The 12482-nt window shown below is 38.4% G+C and overlaps 1 protein-coding gene across 1 annotated transcript in view; it reads right to left on the bottom strand.

Annotated features, from left to right (window-relative positions):
* LOC118357985 (HERV-H LTR-associating protein 1) overlaps positions 1-9441 on the bottom strand; it is a 60177-nt gene extending 50736 nt beyond the window's left edge. The window contains exons 1-6 of the mRNA XM_035735295.2: positions 9229-9441; positions 7889-7996; positions 7153-7209; positions 6465-6545; positions 4947-5030; positions 1559-1642 (exon numbers count right to left, since the gene is read on the bottom strand). Coding sequence (XP_035591188.1) covers positions 1559-1642; positions 4947-5030; positions 6465-6545; positions 7153-7209; positions 7889-7982 — 400 coding nt within the window. The 5' untranslated portion in view covers positions 7983-7996; positions 9229-9441. The remainder of the gene's footprint in view (positions 1-1558; positions 1643-4946; positions 5031-6464; positions 6546-7152; positions 7210-7888; positions 7997-9228) is intronic.
* Positions 9442-12482: the final 3041 nt, after the last annotated feature.

The raw sequence follows: 12482 nt of genomic DNA, 5'->3' as shown, positions 1-12482 counted from the left end.
TGGAAAAGGTAAACAAGAAATGCGCACTCCCGATCGCGTGCTTGGTCCATGTCTGGAAATGTCCACTGTCCTCTCATTGAAAACGGTGTATCTCCCTCATTTTTCAGAGTAAAAGCCTGAAACAATGCCTAAAAACTGCTCACATATTGAGGAAGCCATAGAGATTGTGAACTGGGTTCGAAGTCTTTGTATGGTGGATAGGCTTTCAATGGAAAAACAGCCTTTCAAGATAATAGTACTTTCTGGTTGGATTTTCCTCGGGTTTTCGCCTGCCATATAATAATAATAATAATATATGCCATTTAGCAGACGCTTTTATCCAAAGTGACTTAGAGTCATGTGTGCATACATTCTACGTATGGGTGGTCCCGGGGATCGAACCCACTATCCTGGCGTTACAAGCGCCATGCTCTACCAACTGAGCTACAGAAGGACAACAACACATTTACATTTACATTTAAGTCATTTAGCAGACACTCTTATCCAGAGCGACTTGGTGCATTCACCTTATGACATCCAGTGGAACAGCCACTTTACAATAGTGCATCTAAATCTTTTAAGGGGGGTGAGAAGGATTACTTTATCCTATTCTAGGTATTCCTTAAAGAGGTGGGGTTTCAGGTGTCTCCGGAAGGTGGTGATTGACTCCGCTGTCCTGGCGTCGTGGGGAGTTTGTTCCACCATTGGGGGCCAGAGCAGCGAACAGTTTTGACTGGGCTGAGCGGGAACTGTACTTCCTCAGTGGTAGGGAGGCGAGCAGGCCAGAGGTGGATGAACGCAGTGCCCTTGTTTGGGTGTAGGGCCTGATCAGAGCCTGGAGGTACTGAGGTGCCGTTCCCCTCACAGCTCCGTAGGCAAGCACCAATGGTCTTGTAGCGGATGCAAGCTTCAACTGGAAGCCAGTGGAGAGAGCGGAGGAGCGGGGTGACGTGAGAGAACTTGGGAAGGTTGAACACCAGACGGGCTGCGGCGTTCTGGATGAGTTGTATGATTACGGTGTGGTAACTATATCTTTTGTTTATCTTTTGTTTACGCACGACAGTGTCTAGGGTTTACCGAGAATGGTGTGAAAAACAAAAAACAGTCCTGTGGACGAAAACAGCTTATTGATGAGAGTCACAAACAGGGTCACAAACAGATAGCAGTAGTGTGCAGAACAGCATCTTGGAATGCACAACTCGTTGGTCCTTGTCACAGATGGGCTATCAACTAAAATCAAGAAGAAGTGGCTCCAGTGGGCACGCGATCATCAACACTGGACATTTGAGGAGTGGAAAAACATTCTCTGGTCAGACGAATCCCGATTCCTGTGTCATGATGGCACAGGATTTGGCGTAAGCAGCATGAGTCTATGGCCCCATCCTGCCTTGTGTCAACAGTACAGGCTGGTGGGGGTGGCGTATTGGTGCGGGGAATGTTTTTCTGGCGCACGTTAGGTCCCTTGATACTAATTGAGCAACATTTTCATGCCCCTAAAAATTAATTAGGGGTTAAGGCAGGTTTTATACATGGCAATATAAGACATTTCATAACGAAAGAAACAGATCCTGTGTCTCACCTGTTAAGTCGTTTGTCTCGTTTGTTACACAATAGCAATACCTTCTTGGAAACATGTTGTCCGCGATACTTCTGAAATTAGAAACTACAAAACAAACTAATAAGAAATGAAAAAGAAACCCTTTGAGAAACAGTTGTGTCCATTAAATTTGATTTTACTGATTAAATACTGTACCAACATGCTATCTTTAGCAGACAGTACTTACAGATGTAGGATCTTACTTTTATCACCCTGTTGCAGGAGAACATTTGAGGTTTAAAAAGGCTTCTGAAGTTTCTAATTTCCACATTGAAATTTCAGACTTGATTTCCCCTTATAAAAAATGTATCAACCCCAACAAAAATGTCCATGAATTATAATTGAAAACAGAAAGAAAAATGCTGCACACTGCTGCTTTATGCTCCCAGGTGATATTTATTTACAACGTTTGGACTGTTAGATCTTCCTCAGGGATCCATATCCCAGGTGGGGGTGGAAGGTCCTATATATATCGGGGCAGTACTCAGTGATATCACCTCCTGAAACAGGAGGTAAAACATGTATAACATAGTTTCACAATATTAACATTCAATGTATCAAAATATATGATCATACACAGGGAATATGATCCAGAAAGATTCCCTTTGAAGGAGGGTAAAATGCAAGTAATTTACCCACCCCCGCACAATACAAAGATTTAAGATCAAGGGCCTGATTACTTGCATGTCCACCAATGTTATTTGCATGTTGAAATATCCTTGACGTCTGTCTTACATAGGGAAAATACATAGAAGCTTTAAGACACGAATCAGTGAGCACCGCAGCAATATACAGACAAAAATCCAGTTGCTGCTCATTTTGTACAAGCTGGACATCCTATTCGTTCTCTAATAGACATTGGAATAGAAATGGTCAAGATTTTTTTATTTAACAATTGGACGACGCTGGGCCAAATGTGCACCACGATGGCGGATGTGATACAGCCAGATGTGATGCAGCCTGGATTTGAACCAGGGACTGTAGTCCCTCAGTGCCTTAGACCGCTGCACCACCCGGGAGCCCAAAGATGCCCCGCTTGGGAGGGGACATTGAGAGGACACTTCTTCAAAGGGAATCTTTGTGGATCCACAGGCTCAACACACGTTCTCCTTTTGGCCTTAATAACAAGGAGTTTGACTTGAAACCGTTTTTATAGTTTCAAAATGTCTAAATTGTGTATTTTTTAAATCCTAAATGAATATTGTGTGTGTATGTATATTACTGTAAATATTGATCACATTTCCTATGTATGATCATATATTTTGATACATTGATTGTTAATATTGTGAAACTACTTTATAAATGTTTTACCTCCTGTTTCAGGAAGTGATGTCACTGAGTACTGCCCCTATATATAGGACCTTCCACCCCCACCTGGGATATGGATGCCTGATGAAGACCTAAGGGTCGAAACGTTATTGTAAATAATTATCACCTGGGAGCATGACCAGCAGTGTGCGGCATTTTCCTTTCTGTTTTTCATGAGTGTGCATATGTTCTTCATATTTTGTACATTAATTATAATCCAGATAATAATTCACATTTTCCTGCTGTAGCAAACTGGCTAAAATTAAGATCCTACACCTATATACGTGTTAGTAATAAGTTTGTGCTACAGGATGATTTTTTCCCCCTTTTAAATATGTTTTATATCATCAGCTTAATCCGAGGCGATGGGGTTCAAATACTTAAAAAATCGATTCAAATACTTTATCTCTGTCTGGTTGAACTTGCCTGGCTTAAAAACATATAGAAAAGTAGAAAAAACTACAAACGCTTTCACTTAATTTTTATTATTTGAAACCCAGGTCTACATTCTACTACAGCTATCATTTAGCATTACTTACTATATTTGATTAAATTAAAGATGAATATTGTGTTATTCAATAGACTATGGTTGACATGATGTGCTAAGTGAATTAGGCAAACATGATACTGATCGACAGTATGTCGAATCATGACAAGGTTTTAATGAAATTGACAGTGATGATACAGAGCAGTGTTTTCCAAACTATGGGTCAGAACCCACTAGCAGGTTCTGGCAAGGTGTCTAGATGGGTCACGGGATGACATATCTTATATCATTTACAAATAATTTGATTATTATACAGTCAATTCCATACAAATTGGGCAGAAGCTCGTACGCAAATCTTCGTAAGGTTAGTTAGGGGGATTTAAAAAAAAAAAAAAATTTACAATCGCTTACACACTGAAAGTGGTACTTGAGGCACACTCAGTGAACTCATTAATTCATGTACCTAATCTTCAGACCAAGTCTGCAAAACTGTAAGCACATTATCTGCTTTACACTCAGTTTGCAATTGTAAAACACACTTTTTGCAAAACACAGTTCTCTACATTGGACACATATTTTAATGTTTAGAAAACACTGCCATTCAAAATGCCACACTTATTTACTGTTTACCTACACCCAGTGTGAAAACACTTATAGCTAATTTCTTCGCTTAGAAATCAGAGCTTGAACACCACTAGTAAAAGGACCAATAAGAAGAAGAGACTTTCTTGGGCCAAGAAACACGAGCAATGGACATACATTTTTCCCCCTTTGCATTTCTGTTTGTAGTGTAAATATATACTGAATATGCATACATACTGTATATATTTCTGCACATACATGTACGCGTGAGTGTTATGACAAACTGCCATGGACTCCACTGAATATCCAAAAGACACAATATAGTAGTGTATTACATTTGTCACATCTGTGTGTAGTTGGCGTGTATAAGAGCTAATCATTTGATGGTTTGTTGTGTAGTGTTTTGATGCAAAAACACCATTTTGAGAAGAGTTAAAATAGTTTTGAATTACGTGTTTGGTTTTGCAAGAGATGTGTGACGTTTTGCATGTTGTGTGTGTGTTTTGGGGTTTTGTGTGTAGAGTCTAGAGAAAATGAGCCATAGTTTCAGAAATCATGTGTAAGTAATTGTCAAAAACTGTAATCAATGTTTAACTCATATAATTTTTTTATGTATGATTTTTCACAGTGCAATCCTTATGGTGAGTCACAAATCAAAAAGTTTGGTAACGCCTGCTGTAGAGTACAACAGTAATTTCATTTTTCAGGCAATTACTATTAAGAACTACAAGAGTGAACTTTGACCATAAGAGCTGGCCAGTAAGAAGAGCTATGTACAGTCAGTGTAACAAATCAGATTAGAATCCATCACCTTAGCACGCGGGCGCACACACACAGCTGTTCTACCTATCTAAGGGCAAGCCATTCACAACATGCCTGGCAAGGAGATTGCAGCAACCAACATGCACTTGCAATATAAAACCCAGAGCTACAGGTGGGGGAGATGGATAATGGTTACTGGTTGTTGAAGTCATAAATTATGTGGTTGTTTACTGTTATAGACCAGTAGAGTGAGCTTGTGAAGAGCCAGGGAGCTGTGTGAGGTCACACTCAACAAAGAGAAGAGCTGACTTGAGCCTAGAGTGGGAGAGACAAATCGATAAAGATTAAAGGGGAAGTTCCGTATTTTGCAACTTTATGTTAGATGCTTCATCACCCTGAAAGTAGTCTTTAAGGGCAGCTGAACTAAAAAACTTCTCTGGTTGAAAATGGCCTATGTTGCATCAATATTAGTCAGAAACATTGATTCTATTGTAAAAAAAAAGACATTTCTATTGGGGACAAAATAATCTGAAACACAACCAAAACAAACTACAAATGCATCCAACAAAGCTTGATGTAGCCATGCTAGAAATATGGGACCAAAAACTTTTGAATACTTTATTTATAGTAATCTTTAGGTGTATCAATAATTTGGACCCCTCCCTACCTTTTTGAGAAAAAAAGTGTTTGAATTATTTATTTTGATAAAGTCATTATTGCTCATCTTTATCAAGGGTGTCAATAATTTCGGACCCCACTATAACAAACATAACACACCCACAAGACACACATTTCATTTTTCTTAATGAGCAGCAGAAAAGCCCAGGAAAAATCAGTGAGTTCAGCTGCCCTTAAAAAACATTCCATGGTTTCCCATTGATTGTTAGCTAGCTGTGGCTAAAGTTAGTTGAAGTTTATCATATATGCATAGTCACTATAACTATGCACTCATGTACATACTACCTCAATTGGGCCGACCAACCACTGCTCCCACCCACACATTGGCTAACCGGGCTATCTGCATTATGTCCCACCACCCGCCAACCCCTGTTTTACGCTACTGCTACTCTCTGTTCATCATATATGCATAGTCACTTTAACCATATCTACATGTACATACTACCTCAATCAGCCCGACTATATAGCCTGTCTTTTTATTTGTTTGTTTTTATTTCTTTACCTACCTATTGTTCACCTAATGCCTTTTTTTGCACTATTGGTTAAAGCCTGTAAGTAAGCATTTCACCATAAGGTCTACCTACACCTGTTGTATTCGGCGCAAGTGACAAATACACTTTGATTTGATTTGAAGTTGCTGTTTAAAGAAAAACAAAACATCGTGGTCCTTCTGTGGCTCAGTTGGTAGAGCATGGCGCTTGTAACGCCAGGGTAGTGGGTTCGATTCCCGGGACCACCCATACGTAGAATGTATGCACACATGACTGTAAGTCGCTTTGGATAAAAGCGTCAGCTAAATGGCATATATTATTATTATATATATAGTTTATCTTGGCCCATAGACTACTTTCAGGGTGAGGAATATTGTAACTTCTTGTAAAAGAAACACTAATGAAACGCTGCTCTTTATAAACTAATCTTGGGTTTATTTAAGTTAACCGGAGCTGTAAAAATCTTTGAGGTGGAATCTTCCAGACTCCTACTGAGGTGTGTAGGCTGCGTGTTCACAGTTGAAATTACATCATGATGAGACAACTGCTTTAAAAAATGAATTGCATTTTGGTGACTTACCTAATTGTGTTGAATGAATTAACGTATTGACCAAGGGAGTGAGATCGATGGAAGTTGGATCAATATACTCTGCTGGGATTTCTGGGAAGGAAGGAAGAACAACATTGTTAATGTAGATACAGTTTACTTATGAAACTCCAATATGGCAATGCCCAAAATGTATCACAGATGAAACTTTATTGCATGTTCATTGGTTTTCTGAAGCAAAACAAGACCAAATGTCTTTAAAGTAAACCACTTTATAAGTATGTAATAGTAGTGAAAAATCAACCAATATATGTGAACCCTAAAAAAAAGTCTGACCAAAAATTTTAACTTTACTGTTTTAAAATTGTTCCAGAGATCAACTATTTCGGTGATTTTTGAATTGTACATCATTATGGTGTCATATTATTGTCATAATGTCACTGACTTAAATAGTTAAATAAAGGTTAAATAAAAACATTTAAGAAAATAAATGTGGGTGTGTAACAAATGTCATGTCATAACAACTACCATAGCTGTTTCTGATGCATAGCAAATAAGCCATGTCACTTCACATTCAGTGATACAAGATGTCATGACATCTTATGGCATTTGTTTTGTCATGTTTATAACAATATTAAGATGAACAGTTCAAATCATTTGTATTTTATTTAGTATACACATCAGAACATAATGGAGGTTTGTTTTTGGAAGTGCACGGTACCTGTCGATGCTAGAAGATCCCTCTTATATATTTCCTCCTGGTTGCCATGTCTTTGAGCTGCATGTACATGATATGCAAAGTAAAATCTGATCATTACATCACCGAGCTGTCTGTTTAAACAAATAGCACACACTTCGGACACCCATGCATACACCACAAGACATGCCACTAGAGGTCTCTTCACAGTCCCCAAGTCCAAAACAGGCTATGGGAGATGCACAGTACTACGTAGAGCCATGGCTACATATCAACATTATAGTTTTAACCATGTTTTGAGGCTATACACTGTTTGTTTGTTTACATTTACTTTGTTTACAACATTGGAGTAAAACAAGCTTATATTTTGGGTTCTGATGGGGCATGACAGTTGAGATAAGCTCATGAGGCATTTCTAAGTTATATTCTTTAAGAATCAATTTGAACATATCATTAATTTATAAGTCAAAAATGTATGTAGTTACTGCAGATTGCCCCCTTTCATTTTCTCGCAATAAAAGTATCATGTCAAAGTGAAATATAATCTTGAAATAATATTATCATCTTAATTTTCCATTCATAATTTACATGATTGACAATGACAACAGCAATGTTACAATATCTAACATGACAAAATGACCTTACTACTAAGAATATTGTAAACATGTTCAGTGGCAAGAATAACAAAACAACAAGGCCATCTAGATGGAATTCAAGGTATAGGATTAGAGTTCAGTTATACTTCTCTTCTATCACCTACCTATATGAAAGAAGACTAGGAGGAGCAGAATAGCTACACATGTCCTGAGACACAGCTTTGAGTGATTCCTTGATGCCCAAAAGCCTGCCATCATATGTGAACACCCCACTACAAAAACACAAAACAAGACATGCTAGAGCTGCTTACAGGGCATCTCAACCTAAAGTTAAATGGCTTACCTCATCAAGGGTATATTGTTATGCAAAACCAACATTTTTCCATGTATCACAACATTATGATGTCACGGGCAGATTTTTTTCCCCTCCTCCCCATTGCAGTCAGTGATATTCAACTCTCATAAGAACGAGATAAAGCTCCATTTTGGGAAACAAAACAGATTATATAGCGATACAAAAAAGTAGTCAATGGTTATTTTTTACAACTGCTACAGATACTAAATAAACTAATCTCATCCCCAGGCTCAATTCAACAGAGAGAGAGACAGCTGGTAGACATTATACATAAACCCCCAAAATATTTTTTTTCTCGCTACAATAGTGTCAGTGACATTGGCTTAAGTGATGTAATGTGTTAGAGGTTAATTTCCCAAAGACGTTGTAGCTATGTGGTATGTTATTTCTTTGTCCATAATCCTGAGGCACAGTTATAAATTGGTATTTGTCAGACAGTTTTTTGTGGGTAAACAAACAAATGTGTCAAATGAAGCCCTTTGCTGCTTTATAAGTGACATCAGTCATGGTTCTTATTATAAACCACTGGAGAGAATGCTCAGTGTCCTTGTACATCTTTGTAATCACCGATTTTCAAGGTGGTAACAGCAATGACACAAAACTGAGGGACACACGTTATACTAGTAAAACATTTGTATTTTAATAGCCTTCTTAGTCTTTATTGATACATACAATATATTAAATACTTCTAATATTCAAAATAATAGATAGATGTCTCTAAATCCCCAAAACATGTCACTACAACTCTACATATCACCAGCGGGACAAGACAATTTGCTTAAACTAAGCACTTTAAATAATGCATAAACATAATGTTTTGTAGTTTAACAGACTTGCATTATGTTTTATCATTGATAAAAAGCTCAATATAAACAAAAACATGTATGATGTGTAACTATTTGTCATTTAAAAAAAAATCTCCATGGTTGCAAAGACAAGGGACGCAAATGCCACCGCAATTCAAGAACGACCCACACCCCATGTCCCAGCCAGGGGCATAAAGAAAAATATAAGATGAAAACAACCTTGATTTTCATGATCCATGGTTAAACAAGTTTATTTTTCAGCTGGAGTTGATTTTTCCTAGTATCATAATTTTTAAACACGTCCCATTATTTCTAGTCTCTCTTAACAACATAAAGATCTTACCTCTGAATCCTGAGCCTGAATTCAGCCACACAAGTCACCCAACAACATCCAACTCCAATGAACATGTAAATAGCTGTAATAAACTGCTGGCATGTCATATGAGACCCGGTGGTGGCGGTGGGAAGAGGAGTTTGAATAGGAGTCTTTAATGATGGTGGAACGGTGGGCACTCCGGTTACGGTAGCACTCACCGGTAATTAACAGATGGTCGAAATAAACCTTGGGTGCTATGGGACACGGGTGAGGGCCTGGGAAAGACTTCTCATGGGAGAAGCCCAGGTAGCTTACTGCCTTGTAAAAGTTTCTGTCATGCAGTACTCAAACTATTTACAGCAAATTGATAACACCTCAGTTAAACCTGATGTTGAACCTTTGCTTAACAAGTCACATACACAGAACAAAAATACAAACACAACATAACAACATGAGCTGAAATAAAAATCCCAGACATTTTCCATACGCACAAAAACCTTTTGTGCACAAATTTACATCCCTGTTTGTGAGCATTTTTCCTTTGCCAATATAATTAATCCACTTGACAGGTGTGGTATATCAAAACTAAATTGCCATTACAGAGGTGCACCTTCCCAGATAGCCAATAATATCCCCCTGCTTGCTATTTTCCGCTAGTGCTATGCCCAAGGCTATACATCTGTACCGCCAATGGGCAGGTGGTTTGCAGTTCAAGACATGATTTGCATCTCTGGCAGGTAGCCCCCATTCAGAGTACTGCTATTAGCCCTCAGCAGACCGATTTTGCATTTCTGGCGGACAGCTATAATAAGCCCTAGGCAAGCCATTTAGCCATTATTTAGAATTTCTCTAATCTCAAATTGGCCTGCCAGCTTCCAGCTCGCCAGCCAGAGGCTGTAAACTTTTCTTTTTTTTAATAAATACTTTACATTTGTTGTGATTTTAATTCAATGTAATTTTTTGGGCCAATTTAAAAACACAATACAACCACAGGTGGACCAAATCCGTTTACAATCACTGCTGATGACACAAAAATAGTTTCATTTCCAGTTTTAGTGGATCAGTGCTATATTGCTTATGCCCAAAAAAAGCCTACATTTTTACCATTCATTTAATAGAAGCTACTATATATATTTCAGGTTCCTTCTAGCAATAAATGACACTCACTAAACCGCCTCACCCACTTGAAGAAAAGTGTTGATCACAATGGCCATTAGGTGGCAGCACCTCTTAAATCCCCTAGAAGAAGCGGAAAAGTCTCAACAGGTTCTTCGTAGCTACCTTCCTCCATTGTCGTCACTAGTTACTACAGCCACAAAGTCATAAAACCTGCCATTTCAAAAAATGTTCTACTTAAAATGTGAGTCTAAACCAGGGACGTCGCTAGGCCTATTTTAATAAATCAATATCAGTCAATCTTTTTTTTCAGTTAATATTTTTTTCGTCAACCATTCCATCGCATCTTGAACTTCTTACCGGCCTGGCACTAGGACCGGGAGGCTGCTGTGGCTGTAGAGGCAGAGGCAGAGGCGGCTGCACGTGCAGTGTTGCCAACTTAGCGACTTTGACGCTATATTTAGCGATTATTCAGACCACTCTAGCGACATATTTTCAAAAAAGCGACTAGCGACAAATCTAGCGACTTCTTCTGGTGTTATTGGAGACTTTTGGAGACTCTGACATGAGAGCACGTATTGTTCTTACTCTTCTCAATGAGAAGAGCTCTGTCCCAAAGCACTCACAGGCGGCTCCGCGCAGCAGTCCCTCCCAGCTGCAATCAGAGCATGAGATGCTCATCCGTCCTCGTCCAGACTGCAAATGAATCACGCATGCGGGAAGCCGCCGCTGGCTGATCCCACCCTGGCTTACATAAAAAAAAAACAATTAACCTGTATTAGGGCCAGACTAGTTACCATAATTTTCTCACATTGCCATTGACAGTTTTTTCTATTGTCTCTTTTTGGTCCATTTAGATTGTTAATGTAGATTGTATGCAAAACATTCTTTTTTAAATGTTAAGGTTAAAAATGTTAATATTTTACTGTAACTTGTTGTAGGCTCCTAAGTGGATCATAAGGTTAAAAACCAAACCAAATTAAGAAAAAAAAGAAAAAAAAAGAGTCTCTTTTGGGTCACTTTTGCCAGTCCCAAGCCCGGATAAAGGAAAAAAAGAATCAACAGAAGAAAGTCCATTTCTAGTTCTAAACATATTTAGGGTGTTTTTTACTCACTTTCTGTCTCTCCCACGACGTTATTCCTCTCTCCTACAGCGTCCATCACAATTACATTTAAATGGACACTTATGCAAATGAGGTGACTTTTAGGACAGCCAATTTCCTTACTGAGGAGTTGGCAACACTGTGCATGCACTAGTGACTATTAGACTTACTAGGATGGAAGCAAATACTAGGATGGAAGCAAATATAAGTGATTATAACGTCATAATGAGTCATGCAAAAACATGTACAGTTGACGGGAATATGTTAGTTAATGTAAGACAAACGATTATGCATTTTTTTAATGGTTAATGGTTAATTTACCAAAATCACAATTTAGCAAGCTAGCTGACTAGCTAACATTAGCCAGCTATGTTAGCTTTTTGGGTGTTGTGACATGAGAATGAAATTGTAATTCTGTTTTTTTATGTTTTAGGGACTCCTGAAACAACCTGCAAACCAGGCTGTCATCTTGTGAAACAGTGGATGTAAAGCATTTACTGCAAATTGAATGTACAATTTTGTAAGCTTGCCTTGCTTATAATTACTATGCAATGCAGATAGATGAAATAACGGAGATAGCTATGTTCTTGCTTATTGTGTAGTGGAGGATAAAAATACCTGTATGCCTATGGATGTGTAGCTAGCTATCTAGCCGATCTGTGTATGGACCCAAACGTTTGGTATACATGTTAGTTCAGAACCTAGCTATGAACCTCAGCTATCATTGCCAGTTGTATCAACTTCAAAACAGTCAATGACATTAATGAAGCCTATGGATTGAGTAGAATATAATATAACTGCGCCAAGGATGCAAGTCGTATATACATGTAGTTATTACCCACATGAAATCCCCACATTGTGGCCTGAACATTTAATATATTCACTGATCATGTACTCTACCTTGGCAAATAAAGGTGCAGTTCAGATATGAATGTCTTTGAGATTATTTTTCACTCCTGGCATTGGATATGACTATCAAATTCCAGACTTTGAATGATGTGTCTGCATGTATGTATTACAAGTATGCACTTCAACAGTGTTTACCAATCTTGGTCCTGGGAC

The sequence above is a fragment of the Oncorhynchus keta genome, chromosome 25 (genome assembly GCF_023373465.1).
Source record: "Oncorhynchus keta strain PuntledgeMale-10-30-2019 chromosome 25, Oket_V2, whole genome shotgun sequence".
Lineage (NCBI taxonomy): Eukaryota > Metazoa > Chordata > Actinopteri > Salmoniformes > Salmonidae > Oncorhynchus > Oncorhynchus keta.
Note: the sequence above shows the minus strand (reverse complement) of the source record. Positions and strands in the feature narration are given on the sequence as shown.